Source organism: Rana temporaria, chromosome 2 (assembly GCF_905171775.1).
Source record: "Rana temporaria chromosome 2, aRanTem1.1, whole genome shotgun sequence".
Lineage (NCBI taxonomy): Eukaryota > Metazoa > Chordata > Amphibia > Anura > Ranidae > Rana > Rana temporaria.
The window spans coordinates 375,588,089-375,609,227 of NC_053490.1; the positions used below are offsets into that span (position 1 = coordinate 375,588,089).

At 36.0% G+C, this 21,139-nt stretch overlaps 1 protein-coding gene across 1 annotated transcript in view; it reads right to left on the bottom strand.

Moving 5' to 3' along the window:
- HNF1B (HNF1 homeobox B) overlaps positions 1 to 19,415 on the bottom strand; it is a 75,898-nt gene extending 56,483 nt beyond the window's left edge. The window contains exon 1 of the mRNA XM_040337814.1: positions 18,845 to 19,415. Within this exon, the coding sequence (XP_040193748.1) occupies positions 18,845 to 19,182 (338 nt within the window). The 5' untranslated portion in view covers positions 19,183 to 19,415. The remainder of the gene's footprint in view (positions 1 to 18,844) is intronic.
- Positions 19,416 to 21,139: the final 1,724 nt, after the last annotated feature.

Consider the following 21,139-nt stretch of genomic DNA (forward strand, 5'->3'; position numbering starts at 1 on the left):
ATATAAATTTCTGAAAAATTTAGTTTTATTTTAACTTTCCCAACTAAATCCAATTTACTAAGTAGGCTGAATCAGAGTATGGGTTTATAATTAGACTTCTGACTCATGATGAAACCAGTGGATGGATGTATTTCTTCTCTAACAAATGAGTCATAAGTATTTATGTAATAGTAGCGCTCATAGCCACAGCGTCCTGAATAGACAGGTTACTACTGGAACCTGGTGCCAACCTATCAACACTGCTGACTTTGTAGATGTCCTGCATATGTGTTCTCATCCACGATGTAGAAGAGCATACATAAAATCTACAGAAGTCCATCATGGAAACTGATTTTGTTTTTCCTGATGAGATTCTTGCCAAGAATCTCTTGCCGGCCGAGTGTACAGACACTCCATTCAAAAAAACCGCCGTTCTTTTGAATTGAACAAATGCGGCGACGTCATCGACTACGACGAGAATGCATTGTCACATTCGATCCCGTCACGGCCATCTTGCTACACCCTACCTATGCCTGCGTGCATGCATCAAAGTCATTTCGAGCATGCGTGGGTTTCCACGGCGACAGGTATACACACTCTCGGGTTTCTCGGCAGGAAAACACTGCCGAGAATCACAACGAGAAAATACAGAGCAGGTTCTCTATTTTTCTCGTCGAGATTTTAGGCAGTTTTCTTGACGAGAAACCTGAAAGCCTCGTACACACACTCGGTTTACTCGGCAAGAAAGCTCTGCCAGCAGTCCATACCTAACATTGCTTACACCTCATAGAGGCAGGGGTAACGTTACGCCGGAAAAAGCCTTGCGTAAACGACGTTAAAAAATGCGCCGGGCGGACGTACGTTTGAGAATCGGCGTATCTAGCTAATTTGCATACTCTACGCGGAAATCAACCGAAGCGCCACCTAGAGGCCATCGTAAATATGCACCTAAGATCTGACGGCGTACTAAGACGTACGTCAGTCGGATCGAGCCCACATTCAGTCGTATCTTGTTTTGTGGATACAAAACAAAGATACGACGGCACATCGTAGAACTTACGCGGCGTATCAATAGATACGCCGGCGTAAGTTCTTTGTGGATCTGGCCCATAATGTGGGGGGATTTACCAAAACCAGTGTGTGCAAAATCTGGTGCAGCTTAGAAACCAATCCGCTTCCAGGTTTCATTGTCAAAGCTTAATTAATTTAAAAAAGCTGATTGGCTACCATGCACAGAGTGCTCCAGTTGTAGTAAATCTCGCCCATTGTGAATCTATGTTTTTGAGTATCCAATCTGGTGCATGACAATTTAAAGCGGAGGTTCGGGCCATTTTTTTTAAAGCCAGCAGCTACAAATACGGCTGACTTTTAAAAAATGGACACTTACCTGTCCAGCGTGCCCGCGATGTCAGCAGCCGAGGCTGAGCAATCGCTCGGTTCTCGGCTGCTTCCGCCGCCATCCTCGGTGAGGGAATCAGGAAGTGAAGCCTTGTGGCTTCACTGCCCGATTCCCTACTGCGCATGCGCGAGGATCGCGGCGCGGCATCACTGGTTCCCGCTCTCTCCTGGTAACAGTGGGATCGCGGCGCGCCGTCACTGGTTCCCGCTCTCTCCTGGTAACAGTGTTTCCCAGAAGACAGCGGGGGGGGGATGATACGCCAGGCTGGATTCCCAGCGGGGATCCAAACCCAGAAGTGGTGCAAATACCTGTCTCAGACAGGTATCCGCACCCCCCTTCCCCCTGAAAGGTGTCAAATGTGACACCGGAGAGGGGGAGGGATCCAAAAAGCGGAGGTTCACTTTTTGTGTGAACCTCCGCTTTAAGAAAAACAGGATTTCTCTTTGCATATGATTGAATTGAACATATCTTTACTTTATTCACTCATTCAAATTAACATGTCCACTTCTTTAGTAAATAAACCCTGATTATATTGCTCAATACACAGTATATCTAAAATATGTATGAAAACTTCTTAGGTAAATATGCTCTTTATGAGATTGTTATCTCAACTGGCTATAGCATAACTATGAACTGAAAATAGCAACAACGCCTCACGGATCTCTAATGTCTGGACCTCCGCTTTTGCTATATCCAGGTATTATACCTGATCATGTTACCACTGTGCCTACTTTATAGTGTCTTAAACCTAATAAAAATATCTTAAAAAAAAAAAAATAGCAAAAACAAACAAAGGTTTTTTTTTTTTCATCAAGGCCTGCCTAGTACACAACACATTCTTTATTCTTTTTAAATAAATACACACAGATAGGTATAGCTATAGCTCCTATTCAAAAAGTTATGTACTAAACTCTGACAGTAATGCTATGGTAAATCCACAGCAAAGATCGACTGTGGTATGTACTTCAGAAGCGTTCATGCAAGGAAGGCCTAAAATGTCCATAGCAAACCCCCAGATTAAGATTCCTACTCACTTTAAGTGCAGCTACTAACATGCAGATGATGATTAGTCAATGTGCACATATTAAAAGTGTTCTAGCCCTTAATTGCAGTTGCAATGTGAACAACTTAATACAAGTGCAGATTGCCCACTGGTTCCAGTATTTCAATGTGGCTGAAGGTGGGCTTTGTATGAAGTAGAACAAGACTGGATGTTCAGGCTCTTATAAGGTTTAGGGAGAAGAGTGCGGGCCTGGGAACCTAAAGTCAATATTTGACTTTGGTTGCACCTTAATGACAATATACAGTACATGGGCAGACCACTGAAAAGAAAATACAAAAATAACTAAAAAAGATTGGTGGGTATACTCCATAAGAGTGATTTACTAAAGTGAAATTTAACGGGTACAGTCAAGTTCAAACAATCACTCACATGTGGGAGAATAGGAAAAAATAGGAAGTTTTTCTTCAAATGATTTGAGTAATAAATATTTTAACATGCTACTGTATCATAGGTGTGCGCAGCCTATTGCATTAGGGTGTGCACCCCAAAGTTAAAACATATTTGCATGTGTCTGCATGTGCATATACAGTATACTGATGGTGTCAGCAGAGCAGTGGACAGTGTCAGAAGTTTTTATTTTTATTATATTTTATTATTTTAGGAGCCACATTAGGGACTTTGGTGAAATATCAGGGGTATATTTCTGTGCTGCACGTTTAACGCAGTATTTTTCTGTGCGTTACTGCATGTTTAACGCAGTATATTTCTGTGCATTACTGCATGTTTAACACAGTATATTTCTGTGCATTACTGCATGTTTAACGTTGTATATTTCAGTGTGTTATGTGCCATTTAATGCTGTATTTTTCTGTGCATTAGTGCACATTTAACGCCGTGCCACACAGGATGATTAGGGTGTGCCCAGGCACACCTGGCACACCCTGTGCGCACACCTATGTACTGTATATTAAAGTGATGATTAGGCTGGACAATAAATGCTGCTTTGTGAAGATTTAAACTGTGGGTGATTATACCAAACAATTTAATTTAATAAAAGATGCATTTGTCCAAATGGTGTCCGACTTTCTATTAAAAAATATCCCTTGGTTAGATGGAGCATGTCTTACATTTAAAGGGGTTTTGATTTCCCTTCTAAATGTTTTTTTTCTTTGTCTGAATTTCTCACTTCCTGTTTCTCCTCAGTAAACTTGCCACCATCATCCGATCGGTGGTTAGTCAGCCAGAACAGCTTACTGAACGGCTTACTGAGGAGGAACAGGAAGTGAGAAATTCAGACAAAGAAAACAAAGAAAAAAAACATTTAGAAGTGAAATAGAAGGAAAAGGTAAGTGAACCAACAATGCACTAGCTTAAAGGAGCCTGACACCATTGAAAAGTCATTACTTGCACTTAGGCTTCATGTACACACTGCCTAATCTGGCCACTGGCCACGGGAAAACGTGCGGGATTTTTCTGAGATTCGCGTTTTCCCGTGGCCAGCGGTTAAAATGTTCCTATCCTGAACCCGATTCTTCCTCGTTCAGGAGGGGGAGGTTGAAGCTCCCCTAACCACTGCAGCTTTTAAACTCTTGTAAAAGCCTATATGTACATTGAAACTAGAGGGTTTTATTTACTAAAGGCAAATCAACTACAAGTGCACTTGGAAATGCAGTCGCTGTAGATCTAAGGGGGACATGCAAGGAAAATATAAAAACAGCATTTTTGCTTGTATATGATTGGATGATAAAATCAGCAGTGCTTCCCCTCATTTCAGATCTTCCCTTCAGTAAATCAACCCCAATAGAATTTTATGGAGTTGAGTTTAGGAGCGTTGGCAAAAAAATAAATGCCAAAAGCTCCTAAACTCAAGTTTAGGAGCTGCTAGTATACATGAAGCCTTATATGCATTTTAGGGCTGTTACTGATTAAAATTTTCGTGTTCGATTAATCGATTTTTTTTTTTAATCGATTAATCAACTCTTTTCGATTAATTATAACGCACTTACAGATCCAACTACTTTTAGCTGATCTCCTTGCAACTCTGCATTAGTCAGTGGTAAATGTGGTATACACTATATACAATCACCCGACACTAGTTAGTTTCCACAATCCATGACTTAACAGTTCACACAAATACGTTTTAAATTCAAACTGTAGCACTGACATAAGTATTTTTTTCTTATTAAACTTTAAGAAAAACATAGAAAGTTAGTTTAACTTCAATTATAAAACGTATCTAGTATATTGACTGTCAGTCACTTTATAGTAGGCAAGTAGGCATCACTTTAGCCAGACATGATCGCATTTTATGGACAATATACCCTGAAGAACTGAAGTCTTTTGCACGGAACAGATGTTGCCGATACACAAAGAATTGTCTGCACAAAACTGCTTAGGACAGCAAAACGATGGTTATTTTTGCCCCCTTCCCCTGATGGAGCCTGATGCATCCTCCTGCTCCACAGATACAAAGGTACCTCAATCCAATGGGTGCAGTTTGCTCGCATCCAGCAGGGTAAGTCTCACTGTCCAGGCTGTCCGGTGACGTCAAGAATTTCGATTGATCAAAAGAATTTTGATCGATCAAAAAATTTAAAGATTGATCGAGGAATTAATCTTTAATTTCCCCAGCCCTAATGCATTTACATTTATGTAGGCAGTGCATTGATGCATAACAATATACAACTTAGGTCTGCTAGACACGGTTTGAATTTTATCCAATTCCTGCTGAATTGGTCAAAATTTGAGCTGGGGGGTGGCCCTGCAGAAACTACCTGGCTCAACAAACATCAATTGAAAAATTGAGCAGGGTGCAGGGTGTGGAAAATTGTCATTCAAATATTGACTGCAACCAATCAGATGTTGTCACTGCTTAGTTATTCAGACTATCGCAGATAGTGACTGTATAAATCAACACTTGGCAGGGGAGATTCCACCATTCCCACTGTTTAGTTGGAATGGAGGACTCAATAAGGTTCTTGTGTTCCACTGTATGGCTAGTCTAAAGCTGGCCGTAGATGGATAGTTTTATTTTATTCAATCGGGAGGCTGAAAAATAAATATGAACAGATTCCTTCATCTACACAAACATGGTGAATGAAGGAATCGCCTCGCGAGGACATTGTACAACAGGAGTACACTGATAAGCAGCTACAGCCACTGCTCAACCAAAATGTTGGTCCTTGCTGAATCTAATTTCAATCACGCTATGGCCAGCTTTAGTCTGGACATGGTAATGTTGAATAATTTAAAGTGTAATTTAAAGAACTGTGATCAGAGTTTGACTCATTGCCCATCTTCCTTCCCTATGATGTTATAAACTTTTTGAGGCCCAAAAGCTGAGGAGTTGAGAAAATTATCTCAAAAAATTCTCTAATTATGTGCAGTTAAAATTAACAAACAAGAATCAGATTTTTAGGTAATTTGGGTAATTAGAGTGATTTGTTATTTCACTATTTATCTGAGTGAATATAACTCCTTTAGTAAATATGGCTCACTGTCACCTATAAACCAACACTTACACAAATAACAATTGACTAATCAGATTAAGCAGCATATTTTCTCTCTATCAGTGTGTGGATTGGTATTTATTGCAGTAATAACTTCACTTCCATCACCTCCATATGCAATAATTCTTTGCAGGCCAATATCGAGGAGTCTGAGTTGGAGCTCATTAGCTGCAATCTCAAAAGTTTAAAGTGGAACTTCAGTCATTTTTCATCTTTCTATCTATTAAATCTTCTGCCCTTGTTGTTTTAAAGTGGTTGTACAACCACTTTTACCTACAGGTAAGCAGATATTAAGGATTACCTGTAGGTGCTGGAAATATCTCCTAAATCTCCACAGTTTAGGAGATATTTACAAGAAAACTGCATGCCGATGTCTATGGCGCACTTTAGAAAGGGCAGATCGTGCCGTTTCTAAAGTGGTCCGTGACTGAGCTGGAGTTCGCGGCCCCCGGAAGGAAGAGGGGTGAAGATGGACATTCACTGCTAGTGGGAACAGCGGTGACATCGCAGGCTTCAGTTTCAGGTGAGTGACACATAATGGGCCACTATGCGACGTCTCGAAAATGAAGTTACAAAAATTCTCTTACGCCAGAATAAAAATAAAAAGCGATTTAATGTATTGTATTATATTTGTATTTTATTTTCGGATGAAAACTGTACTGATTAAACGAAAATCGTACAACCTGGTAAAAATGTTGTGTTTGTCACGTGTGAAAATTTTCGGACGAAAGCTGTGTACTAATAATCAGATTATCGTACGATCGATTTGAAAACTGTATTTTTTGTACAGTTTTCTGATTGTGTGTACTGGGCTTTAGAATAACTATATAATAATATGGATGCACATCAATCAGTACAATAATTACTCAGAATATATGGTCACTAAAAATATGTTGTTCTATCCATTTAAATAGCAGATATCCGAATTGCTATTAACTGCTGTTTATCAAAAATAGTGGCAGCATGAATTTATTAGATAGATAGATAGATAGATAGATAGATAGATAGATAGATAGATAGATAGATAGATAGATAGATAGATAGATAGATAGGTGTATGTTTAGTTTGTGTGAAAGTTCAACCACATGTGCTGTATGATAGGCTCAGTAACTCATTTGTTTCTTACATATCTCGAAGACTGTAGAGGAAAGATCTGGGGAAATCTCTCACGCATACCGTAATTCCTGACTCTGTTTAGATTTTGTATTTTGTACTACTTTAGGGGTTTTCCAAGGCATTCCCCCTGTCCTACTTATATTCCATATAATAAAATAGATTAATGACCCAAAGTGTTGACATTCCATTTACCGTATATACTCGAGTATAAGCCGAGTTTTTCAGCAAATTTTTTTGTGCTGAAAATGACCCTCTCGGCTTAAACTCGAGTAACCTATTTGTGCCAGATCTCCTGGATTTGGGCGGTCGTAGGTCCCCTAAACCCGGAACTTGGCACACATGTAGCCCCACTCTTCCTCTACAAGTGTGCATAGTTTGTTGTCTGGGGGGACCTACGACTGGGGAGCATGTATTTTTTTTAAAGCCAGGCACCCCTTCCATAGACTCCCATGTTAAACTTCAGTTTAGTCATGGACACAGTGAGGCATGGACACAGTGAGGCATGGACATGGACACAGTGAAGCACAGTGAGGCATGCAGATGCACACCCTAGGCTTATACTTGAGTCAATAAGTTTTCCCAGTTTTTTGTTGTAAAATTAGGTGCCTCGGCTTATATTCGGGTCGGATTATACTCGAGTATATACGGGTAATTGCCAAAGCAGGTATATGCAGACCTGGGACTTGGACAGTCTGATTTTGCGCTTTCCAGCTTTAGTAAATAAACCCTATTGTGTACTTAAAAGTGGGGTATGCCTGTACATCACCATTCCAGATAGGTATTACCTTTATACCCTTTTGGGATCACTCTATGAATCACTATATAAATTTATGACTTAAAAAAAAAAGTCACTGTTTTTTTTATAACAGGTGGAAAGGCTGGTGTGGTGACTCTTGTAGTCTTTGTTCCATTTTGAAGCTTTACAAAAGAGTAGAGTGAACATATGGTATAAGTACACAAACCCTGTTGAGTAAATGAACCATACTTTACATCAGCGAACCAGATATTTGTTCTCATATGTATGCCTCATTAGCACACACCAACAAATAAGCAGAATGAAAGATTCTGCAGTTTAAAATAAAACGCACAACAGAGCGGTACAAATGCTTGTTAATTTAGAGAAACTTAAGTTGCATTTGTGAATACAGATTTACTGCTCTACAGAATATTTGTTACGTCTCCCCCTAAGTGTCAAGTATCAAATTCTGTTAACAGTCTGGCAAATATTTGCTAACCATGCACCCATTTTAAGCATTTATAGTGATAAGTGCCTAGGGGTTAAAGGAACCTTTCGGGAGAGAAACAAAAAGGTTTGTCTCTGAATTAACTTATTGCCCAGCTGTCGTGCTGAACCAATGACTTCAATATCCCAAAGCTGCCCATTGATAAATCGGCTGGTTCAGCAGGCACCAGCCAAAGTTCTGTCCATCTATTACCATCTATTACCACGCCAGACAGTGTATTCTGATATCAGAGTCGTCCCCACTGTCAGAATACAATAGTAATGTGGGGAGAGTTCCTCCATCCACCTCCCATGTGTAAATGGGGAATACGTTAACATTTTTCTGGCTGATCGGGAAAATAAGCCTTAGTCTTTCGATTTTAGTTGCTACATGCTTTTTTCAGGTCAAATGGGGTTTGTTTACTAAAGGAATAGAATGTGTTAACTTTGCAAATTCATTTTTTTACTTTGCTTAACGTAAGAGCGGTGAAGTAAGGCAAAAAGTCAGGATTTTTGGTTGCATAGGTTTGGATGATTGCATCCAGCACAGCTTCACTTCATTCACTAAGCTAAAGCCAACCCATACATGGATTGAAATTTGCAAAGCAGGGACTGGCGGAATTTTGATCCATGGTATGTTAATTGTCTTCTGTCTAAAATTGGCCCCTAGTATATGAATGTGAGTTAGGGACCTTAGATTATAAGCTCCTTGAGGGTAGGGACTGATATGAATGTACAATGTATATATAAAGCGCTCCATAAAGTACCTTTAATAATAATAGTAATAACGTATGGGAAGGCTGGATGTACACAAGTCAATCTCTCGATCGTCTTGTGTACAACCAGCCTGTTGGAAAATGTTCTCTCGATCAGCGCCACCAGAAATCTCCCTGCTGTCAGAATACAACAGCACAGTGGGAGGGATTCCCTCACTCACATCTAGTGTGGATGGGGGAATTTTATTATACAGGATTTATATAGTGCCAACAGTTTACGCAGCACTTTACGACATAAGGGCAGACAGTACAATTACAATGCAATTTTATACAATAGTAATCAGAGGGCCTTGCTCATTAGAGCTTACAATCTAAGAAGGAATCAAATAACTTACTTTCTTTCAACCCGCTGGTTACTCTTGTAGGGGCTGCCCAAAGCCTGGGTACACACTAGTAACTTTTTTTAAATAAAAAAAAATTAAGAGCTCATTTCAATGTTAGTACAGTAAACTCCCCTGCTGTCGTCCCCCCAGAACACACTGGTCAGCGCCGATTGGATGCCGATCAGCAGAACGTTTTTGTTCATGCCCCTTCGACAGAAGCTGTCGGACCAGCTGAATGTTCATTAGAAACCGGCCGATGCCACCCAACATTCGTCTCCTGTGTACTATGCTTAAGTGTGCATTCATTTTCCAAAGAAACCTAACTGCCTTCGAGGACAATAAAAAAAACAGGAACTTTGCTTGCATAGGTTTGTATGATTGAAGGCAACGCTTTACTTCATTCACTAAGCTAAGTATAAACTCATTTTGCACACAATAGGTTTGACTATAAATCAACCCTTAAGATTCAAAAAGTATTAAAGCCCATAAAAGCCAGTTAACTAACATTTTCAAAAGCAGGTAGACAATGATTGCTCCCATGTTTCTTTAGGTTTAGGTATGACAGAACACAGGTGTTTACAAATGGCTATAACTATTGGTTGCAGAGGTTTTCCAGTGTGCGGAAAAATACTTTCAGATACATGTCTGATTATTCCTCAGGGAACAATTCTTCCCGGTGCATAAAGCAATTTACAATTATAAACTATTCACAACATAAATTCACACATTGTAAAAGGCAAGTAGAATTCGTTAGATTTATCAACAATCAACTTGGTAAATAAGTAAGGCCAATCTAAACAATCCAATCAATTCATATTCAACCAAGTAGGCTCTCCCTCTAAACTTGACCATAAAGTAATTAAAATTTGGCCAGTTCAGCAGGGACTTCTCTTGAATAAGACCGTTGGAAAACTTCCATTCGATCAGCGCCTGCACACTAATCAGTGTATTCTGGCAGTTAAGGAATCCCCGCTGTCAGAATACTGTAGCAGGGCGGGGAGGATTCCTCCATCCACCTAGCTTGAATGGATATGGGGAAGCCATTCATTTTTTTTTAATCGTCCCACAGGCTGATGGGGAAAAAAATTATCCAAATGTGACCAGCCTAAGGCCTCGTACACATGACCGAGTTTCTCTGCAAAAACCAGCAAGAAACTTGCTGGGAGATATTTTTTTGCAGAGGAAACCAGTCGTGTGTACATTTTCGTCGAGGAAACTGTCGAGAAACTCAACGAGCCAAAAAGAGAGCATGTTCTCTATTTCCTTGACGGGAATGGAGAAACTTGGCTTGTCGAGTTTCTCGACGGATTCACAGGGAACTCGACGAGCAAAACGATGTGTTTCGCCCGTCGAGTTTCTCAGTCGTGTGTACGAGGCCTTAGTTTTGGTCCAAAAGAACATTGTACACTCAACCTGTTAAGTGAAAGTTCTCCCAATAGGCCAACAGACAGCAATTTATACCTGACAGAGGCTCTAAACCTTCCCCATTTTAACTAGAACTAGGAACATATTTTGATTGCTCCCATGTATAATATAAAGATTTTGGATTTGACTAAAATTTTGAAAAGTGAATATTTAAAACCCCAACTCTCCCCTTCCGGTAACCACACATTTTCCTGCAGTCTTCTAACCAGTCTGGTATTGTTACGGCAGCTTATTCTTCTTGTGGTGGTGGTGGTGGAGTGGGGGAGCATTTTTTCCTGGACTGAGCAGCTCTCATGTAATTACATGAAAGTACCGCTCAGTCCTGGAGTACTATGAGCCCAAACTGTGTGGCCCATCAGGGGGCATGGAAAGGACAGACTGACTCACAGGAAAGAATAACATGACTGCCATCCTACTCAAAGAGGACTGCCAGTGCCGGATATAGGGAAAAGCCGGGTACAGCACTGAAATGTGGAGAAGGTAAGTAGAACTTGGGTTTTATTCTTAAACAAGGTTTGGGAGGGGGCTAAAAGAAAAACAGTAACTGGAGTTTCACTTTGATCATGATAGGTTTATTTCTATATAAAACACTCTACAATGAGCAATATAAATGGAGCCTTTAGTGTGTAAAATAGCTCACATTGTATTTGACACAGAAGGCTAGGTTTTGTTCCTTTCTCTTTAAAGAGAATCTGCCACCCAAAAAAGCAGTTCCTGGTCATGCAGCACTTAGTAATTAAACAAAGTCAGTGTGGGGCCGCAGGGTGTGCCCATTTTTGACAGCATGTACATGGAGCCCCACACGCTATGTACATTTCTGCTATAGAGCTTTGAATTTAAACAGAAAGAACTATAAATGGACTTTATAGGTGGTTGTGTATATAGACACAATCTGATTGCCGTCAGGGCAAGCTATCTGCGGCGTGTACCATAAACATGTTTTAGGTCTGAAAACCTCACTATAGAGGAGGGGAATGGAGAGCAGGCACCGACAACCACCCAGACTGGGCCACTGTCATTGCATGCATGGATATTTTAAGGGTACAGTGGCAAATGTCTTTAAATAAAGTATCATCTTATTATTTTTAATTTTACTTTTTTTTAAAGGAAGAATTAGTCTTTTTTAGTTTTATTATATTAGTTTAGAGATTAATGTGTTGTCAAACTGATACCTTTTATTAACTAAAATATTTAAAAAAAAATACAAGGTTCAGGTAGTATGACAGGTAAAAAACTGAAAAATAAAAACGTGTATATAAATATAAATAAAAATATATATATATATATATATATATATATATATATATATATATATATATATATATATATATATATATATATATATATATATATATATATACACAAATTCGGATTATTATTTTCTTTTAGATAGAACTTTGACTTTTTTTTTTACTTTTTTACCTCTATATCTATCCCTGGCTTACATTTTTTATCATCTCTTTAACCATCTTGTTAGTTTGCTAGCTCTCCTAGTTATCTCAGAGGTATATTGTTATTATGTAAAACTATGAAAGTAAAGGAGTATGTAATATCATACATATTAAAATACTCTCTTCTACAGCACCATGATCCTGCTTTGTTAGAGGTTATCTACCATTTCCGACAACATGACAGAAAGCACAGAAAAGCTGGGAATTTACTACACCATTCTCTGCTCGCACAATGGAAATAAATATTTAATAGTGACACCCACACTATATATAGTAGTACATTACTAAATTCCTGAAGCTATGATCACTGCTATGTTAAATGCAATTGTTATGTCATGCCAGCAATCCCTGATTAAATACACATCATAATATAATATAATATATCATATATATTGTAATATCATAATATATTGTATTGGTTGGTTTGCTAGAGGTCTTTTAGACCCACAAACTTGTGTTATCATCAAACAGCCATTCTGGTGCCCATAGACATTAGACGGCAGTCTCCCATTCCAGATGTTTTTGGATGGCTACAATGAAGATCTTTTACCTTTGAGCTAGCTGCAGATGCCACCAACCATGGCTCAGCTGGTTGAATAGCCATTGGACAGGGTAGAAAACTTTATTCAATCATAAGATTATGCCACTGATAAGCCAGCAACACAGGTGTCTGCAACAGTCCTCCCCATGAATGGTTATCCATGGCAACTATTTGCAATACACTGGAGATGACTGGGGGGTTTCAAGTCATGCCTATATGCCTATATGCCCAACTGTGCTCTAGTGTCTACGGCCAGTGAATATATTATTTTTATAGTTTTAATTCTGTTTAACCTATAAATAAATACAAATTCACTTTCCTATAAAAACTCCAGCAGGACATCTAATTATATGTTACATACCCATGATATCTATTGGAACACCACTATTGACAAGCTGGATATGAAGTAACTGCTTGCATTCCATCAAGATCCCTTAAATGGACCTTTTGCCTGAATAAAAGGAGATGAACCTTTCATTAACCAAATAACAATGAAAATATCACTCTAATTATAGTGGCTAAGTGGTTAGCGCATCTGCCTAGTAGCACTAGGGTCGTTGGTTTGAATCCCAACCACGACACTACCTCTACGGTAGGGGTAGGCAACCTGGGGCCCTATAGCTGTTGTGGAACTACATTTCCCATGAGACATTGCAAGGCTGGCAGTTACAATTACTCCCAGAGACATGATGGGACTTGTAGTTCTGCCACAGCTTGAGGGCCCCAGGTTGCCTACCCCTGCTCTACGGGGTTTGCATGTTCTTCTTGTCCCTGCGTGGGTCTCCACCGGGTACTCCAGTTTCCTTCCACACTCCAAAAGACATGCTGGTAAGTTAATTGGCTCCTGTCTAAATTGGGGACCTTAGATTGTAAGTGCCTTAAGGGCAAGGACTGATGTGAAAGTATAATACGTATGTAAATTAATGGCGCTATTTAAGTACATGTAAAAAATAATTGTAAGCTAAAATTATGGTAGCTCTTTGCACTTGCACATTTTTATAGGGGTATACATATCTAAAAAAAAAAAAAAAAAACCTTAGGACTATGCAGATCCAAAGCCAGCTAGAGGGTAACTAGGGACAGTAAGATTGATCACTGACAAAATTAGAAACTGCCTTACTAACTCAAATATGTTTTGCCTTTTCCATTTGGAAAACTTAACAAGGAACTTTTAGAACATGGGTCTTCAAACTACGGCCCTCCAGTTGTTCAGAAACTATAATTCCCATCATGCCTAGTCATGTCTGTGAATGTCAGTGTTTTACAATGCCTCGTGGGATGTGTAGTTCTACAACAGCTGGAGGGCCGTAGTTTGAGGATCCCTGTTTTAGAACATACTAGTTAATATTATCAGGACAGGAACACTACATGGCTCAGTCATTGTAGAACTGACCACCTATGTTACAACATAAATCTCCCTTTGGCCCACAATAGGAGGCTGTTGATAAATCTAAAGCTCACCATGCATGATACAATCTAACTATTCACTCGACTTTGCATTTACCAAAAATGTATACAATCAGGATCCGCCTAATCTTTTCAATCAATTTGTATCCAATTAGGCACGCCCTTACGCTACACATTATATACTGTATGCATGAGGTACTCTGCTCTCAAAAATTATCCTTGTATTGAAATTAATTTAAAGTAGTTGTGTGATATTATATGGGACAGACAACAAATAATCACTAAGTATGCACAGCACAAAACGTACCAAAATAAATATATGTAAAAATCATATAAGTAATAAAAAAAAGTATTTTTTTTATCATTATACAATTATTTCAGATTTTTTTCTAGAGAAAATTGAGTACTGTCCGTGATCATTTTTTTATTTGCGCTAACATATAATAGATGTATAATGTAGATTTTTTTTCTACACACACATGTATATATATATGTGTGTGTGTGTGTGTATATATATGTGTATATATATATATATATATATATATATATATATATATATATATATATATATATATGTGTGTGTGTGTGTATATATATGTGTATATATATATATATATATATATATATATATATATATATATACATATATATATACACACACACACACACACATATATATATATATGTGTACATACATACACTGTATGTGTGTATATATATATATATATATATATATATATATATATATATATATATATATATATATATATATATATATATATGTATGTACACTGTAATATATTGCAAAGTACTTTTAGCTCTGTACATACTTAGTGATTATTTGATTCCTTGCACTACAGGGTTGTTGGTATAGGAGTTTGTATACTTAGATTGTAAAGTGTGTAGTGAACTCAAATGAGTTTGTACATACTGTAGCATCAGTCTTGGTGCTCCTCACACAGTAGGGCACACACAAAGAATATTAAAAAAAAATATATTATAAAAATATCTCCCATGTGTGTGTCTGATTGTTCAGCAATAGTGGAGAAACTTTACTGTTCTGCAATTTGCACTTAAGAACTGAACACATTTTGAGAATTCTGTATAGAAAGTAAATACTAAAGCAAGTACTAAAGTAGTTCTAGTCTGTGTTCACTGCCAACACCCAATCTTGTGCATTGGGATCTAAAAGAAAAACAGTAAGTTGTGCTTGTCTACAAAACTATAGCTATGAACTAAAAGTTTTTTTTGTTGTTGTTTTTTGTTTGTTTTTTGCAAGATTTGTGGTTCTGTGGGGTAAAAAAATTAAAAAAATAATAAATAAATAAAATAATCCTTTTAGTAAATTCCCACCAGAACAAAGCAAGGTTACAGCCATCATTGTGTAAGGTGTGTGCCAGTGCAGTAGGGTGTATGGCTCACGTCCTTGTTCCCATGAGTCCTCCCAGGCACATTACACACAGGTATATGTAGAGGGATCAGTACACCTCTGTGCATAACTTAGTGCCAAGCCATTAGTCACCCCCTATAATGTGCTCATGTAGTTTCTCTCAGCACCCCTCAAGCAGGAGAACTGGGTTGCCCAGGACTAAATGAGTTCACTAAATCTTCTCTGATTTATGTACTTTGAAATTAGCTGCATATCCAGCTTTGCTATGCAAGATTTTTCTTTAAAAAAAAAAAAAAAAAAGACAGCAACAGCAAATAATTCTCTAATTTCTTAGAAAAAACTCTGTTTTAGTAGGATACAATCAATTTTTTATACTTTCCCAGGTATTATCCTAACACACTGCAATTACTGTTTTAAATGTAAAAGCAGCCATTATACTCTTCAGCAGGATCTGCTGGCTTTTATTGGAGAGCAGGAGAATTTCCTGGTTAAAGTAGATGTATTAAGCAAATATTTGAAAGGAAAGAGTAAACATCATCAAAACATGCTCACTTACTTACACTAAGAGGCGGCAGTTATTTTTGTTATCCGACTATTCTTTTACAGTTGAAGAATTCTTTTTTTTTTTTTTTTAAATCTCTGGACTGTGGGTGTCATTTAACACAGACTGGCTGTCGGCAAGTGCCAAGCCTTATTTCTGATGTAGTATTACTAAGAGAAAGTACATAGAGGGCAAGCTGGGAGGATACACAAAAACTCCAAATGGTGGGCTGATTTACTTAAGAATCCACACAACCTCACTACAAACACCATTGTTTTTTTTTAAGTTACAAGGGTAAACCCTTTCGCCCGTAAAATAATTAATGTATGCTTATAAAAAAAAAAAAAAAAAGCAATAAAAAGCAGCAATAAGGAAAAAAAAAAAAGACAGGGGAAAACCTTCTGGATGCCATCAATGCAACGAACTTAGCCTAAACAATTATTTGATTGGGAATATTCAGATACTTATTCTTACTGATAATATTACATTCGTCAAATATTACACTCTGGTAACATTTTTCAGTAACTTTTGATAAAAAAAAAAAGCTTATAATAGTTTGGGACGCCTTTGGAGTATGTATATATATATATATATATATATATATATATATATATATATATATATATATATATATATATATATATAAAATCCATTGCACTGGTGTACCAAAAAGTATACACACACAATATAAAAGTCACATTAGATAGATAGATAGATAGATAGATAGATAGATAGATAGATATTTGCTCCAATGTCCTGATGCATATATATATATATATATATATATATATATATATATATATATATATATATATATATATATATATATATATATATATATACATAGATATAGATGTAGATATCTATATCTATATATAGTTATATATATATATATCTAAATATATTTATATATATTTATTTATGTATGTATTCCATTGCTCTGGTGTATCAAAAAGTATACACACACTATATATAAGTCAGATAGGTAGATAGATAGATAGATAGATAGATAGATAGATAGATAGATAGATAGATAGATAGATAGATAGATAGATAGATAGATAGATAGATAGATAGATAGATAGATAAATAGATAGATAGATAGATAGATAGATAGATAGATAGATAGATATTTGCTCCAATGTCCTGATGCATATATATATAGATATAGATATCTATATATAGATATATATCTATATCTAAATATATTTATATATATATATATATATATATATATATATATATATATATATATATATATATATATATATATATATATTTATTTATGTATGTATTCCATTGCTCTGGTGTATCAAAAAGTATACACACACTATATATAAGTCAGATAGATAGATAGATAGATAGATAGATAGATAGATAGATAGATAGATAGATAGATAGATAGATATGTTCTCCAATGTCCTGGTGCATTTTTTAAATATCTATATATAGATCTATTTATCTATATATATATATATATATATATATATATATATATATATATATATATATATATACACATACATACATATATAGAGATAGATATATTGTATCAAAAAGCATTTACACAGATATATAGATAGATAGATAGATAGATAGATAGATAGATAGATAGATAGATAGATAGATAGACAGATATATTATATATATATATATATATATATATATATATATATATATATATATACACACACACATACTCCATAATATATGTAATGCACCAGGACAATGGAGCAAATATCTATCTAATGTGTGTGTATATATATATATATATATATATATAGAGAGAGAGAGATAGATAGGTATATATATATAGATATACCTCTATATATATATAGATATACCTCTATATATATATATATATATATATATATATATATATATATATACATATAGATATATCTATGTATATATCTATGTATATATATATATATATATAAATCTATCTATCTATCTATCTATCTATCTATCTATCTATCTGTATATATCTACTCTATCTATCTATCTATCTATATATATATATATATATATATATATATATATATATATATATATATATATATATATATATATATATATATATATATATATATATATATATAGTAAATTGAAGCACCAGATTTAATAAAATAATGTTATGGGATTTTTCTTTTTTACCGTACATTAACACCGTATATTTCTAACTGCAGCGGTAGTAGTAAGACTTGGTGAAAGTGACCTGTACAGACAGGACTGGTCCGAATCGTGAACTAGGACCTTTTAACTGAAACAGCTGACCATTATTTATTTATTTTAAAGCAAAAAATCGATACATTAAAACAAAAAAGTAACGAACACAACCTGACAAGTTTAGAGAAAAGTTTTCGAAAACAGAAAGAGTTTAATTGTCGGGATTAATGTATCAAAAATCCTAATCAGACAACCTGGCAGATATTTAACTTCTAGGATGTCAACAATATTTTTTTAGAATAAAACAAAAAGAAAAACACAGAAAATGTGCAGTAAGACATCGCTGGGCGCCTTAAGTAAATGGTGCTGTTTCAACGCTGTCAAAAGACTATTTGTTTTTATTATTTTTACCCTTAAAATTAAATATGATTGCATTGGAGCTAAAATAAGAGCAAGTGTAGTTTGCCATAATTTTATATAATATTGCACATGGAATGATCTTTAATAAAAAACAAAAATAAAAAGATCCCTGCCAAGCCAGCAAAGTGACTGCGAATTTGCCCCTGTCAATGCCAGGGTTTGTGGGCACTCACCTTAGCATTCTGTCCACCTCGGCCCTCTGCTCAGCCGCCTCCTCGGTGTTCAGGGACTGCAGCTCCTTAAGAATTGGTGGGGTGTCAAAGTCCTCCCCATCCTCGGATCCCTCGTCCCCAGAAAGCTTGCCCTTATGGTGCCCATTGGTGAGGGTGTGGAAGACTGGCTTGGTGTCAGGGTCCTGCCCAGGGGACATCTGCATGTCCTCCAGCTTGACCCCAAAGCTGGACGAGGGAATCAGATCCTCCAGCGCCTGGATCAGCACCTCCTTGGTTATTCCAGAATTCAGGAGAGCATTTAATAGTTCCTGCTGTAGTGAGGATAATTTGGAAACCATTTTACAAAGAAAAAGGGGAGGAAGGGGGAAAAAAAGGAAAAGAAAGGGGGGAAAAAAGGAATCTTCTTGGCACTGAGCACCTGTTCTTGTGGTGCCCACTGAAGATCCAAGGAAGCTCCTACAAAGGGCCTGCTCCTTCTAACTAGCCATGCTCTCCTCCATCGGGCAATATAAATCATGCAAATGAGTGGGAAGGCAGCCAGTCACCCAGAGTGCAGGAGAAGGAGGAGAAGGTAGGCTGGCCTCATCTCCCAGTCTATGCTGGTGACAACACATTTATTGCCTCTGTTTATTGGTCAGACTTTCAGGTGAACTTTGGACTTGTTACGCCAGAAGCCAGCCACCAAGTGCACAAAGCAGAAAAAACTCCTGGCTGCTCTTAGCTGAGCTACAACTTCATTCAAGCAACTTATTACAATGGCATCATACAGCCAACATATGCCTGGGTGCAAACATTAGTATTACAATCGTTTGGCATAGATTAACAAATAATGTTCAGGAAACGTGTCTAAGTTCTGTATACAGTTAGAGCTGAAACATGCTTATGATTTATAATGTAAAAGGCACATAATTAGTTAATGCAATAAAATGTCTATCATACTGTGTTAGCTTCCTTGTGTTTGATCGAGTGTCACTATAGCCAGGATCCCAGTTATTAATTACTAATATAATCCCAATAATCATTTGCTTATATAGAGAGAGAAAGAGAGCAAAAGATTATCTATCTATATGACAAATAGATAGACAGGTAGATAGAGATAGATAGATAGATAGATAGATAGATAGATAGATAGATAGATAGATAGATAGATAGATAGATAGATAGATACAGAGATTATCTATCTATCTATCTATCTATCTATCTATCTATCTATCTATCTATCTATCTGTCTGTCAGATATATATATATATATATATATATATATATATATATATATATATATATATATATATATATAGATAGATAGATAGATAGATAGATAGATAGATAGATAGATAGATAGATAGATAGGTAGATAGATAGATAGATAGATAGATAGATAGATACAGAGATTATCTATCTATCTATCTATCTATCTATCTATCTATCTGTCTGTCAGATATATATATATATATATATATATATATATATATATATATATATATATATAGATAGATAGATAGATAGATAGATAGATAATCTCGCTCTCTCTCTCTCTCTCTCTCTCTCTCTCTCTCTATATATATATATATATATATATATATATATATATATATATATATAGAGAGAGAGAGAGAGAGAGAGAGAGAGAGAGAGAGAGAGAGAGAGAGAGAGAGAGAGAGAGAGAGAGATTACCTATCTATCTATCTATCTATCTATCTGTCTATCGCTATCTCCCTGTCTATCTATTTATATATTACATATATGTGTGTGTGTCAGACAGATGGATAGATATATATTCTCTCGCTTTTATATATATATATATATATATATATATATATATATATATATATATATATATAGAGAGAGAGAGAGAGAGAGAGAGAGAGAGAGAACGAGATTATCTATCTATCAATCTATCTATCTATCTATATATATATATATATATATATATATATATATATATATATATATATATATATATATATATATCGCTATCTACCTATCTATCTATTTGTCAGATAGATAGATAATCCCCCCGTCTCTATTTCTATCTCTATATAAGCAAATGATTATTGGGATTATATTAGTAATTAATAACTGGGATACTGGCTATAGTGACACTAGATCAAACTAGATAAAACACAAGGAAGCTACCACAGTATGATAGACATTTTAGATAGATAGATAGATAGATAGATAGATAGATAGATAGATAGATAATCTCTCTCTCTCTCTCTCTCTCTCTCTCTATATATATATATATATATATATATATATATATATATATATATATATATATATATATATATATAT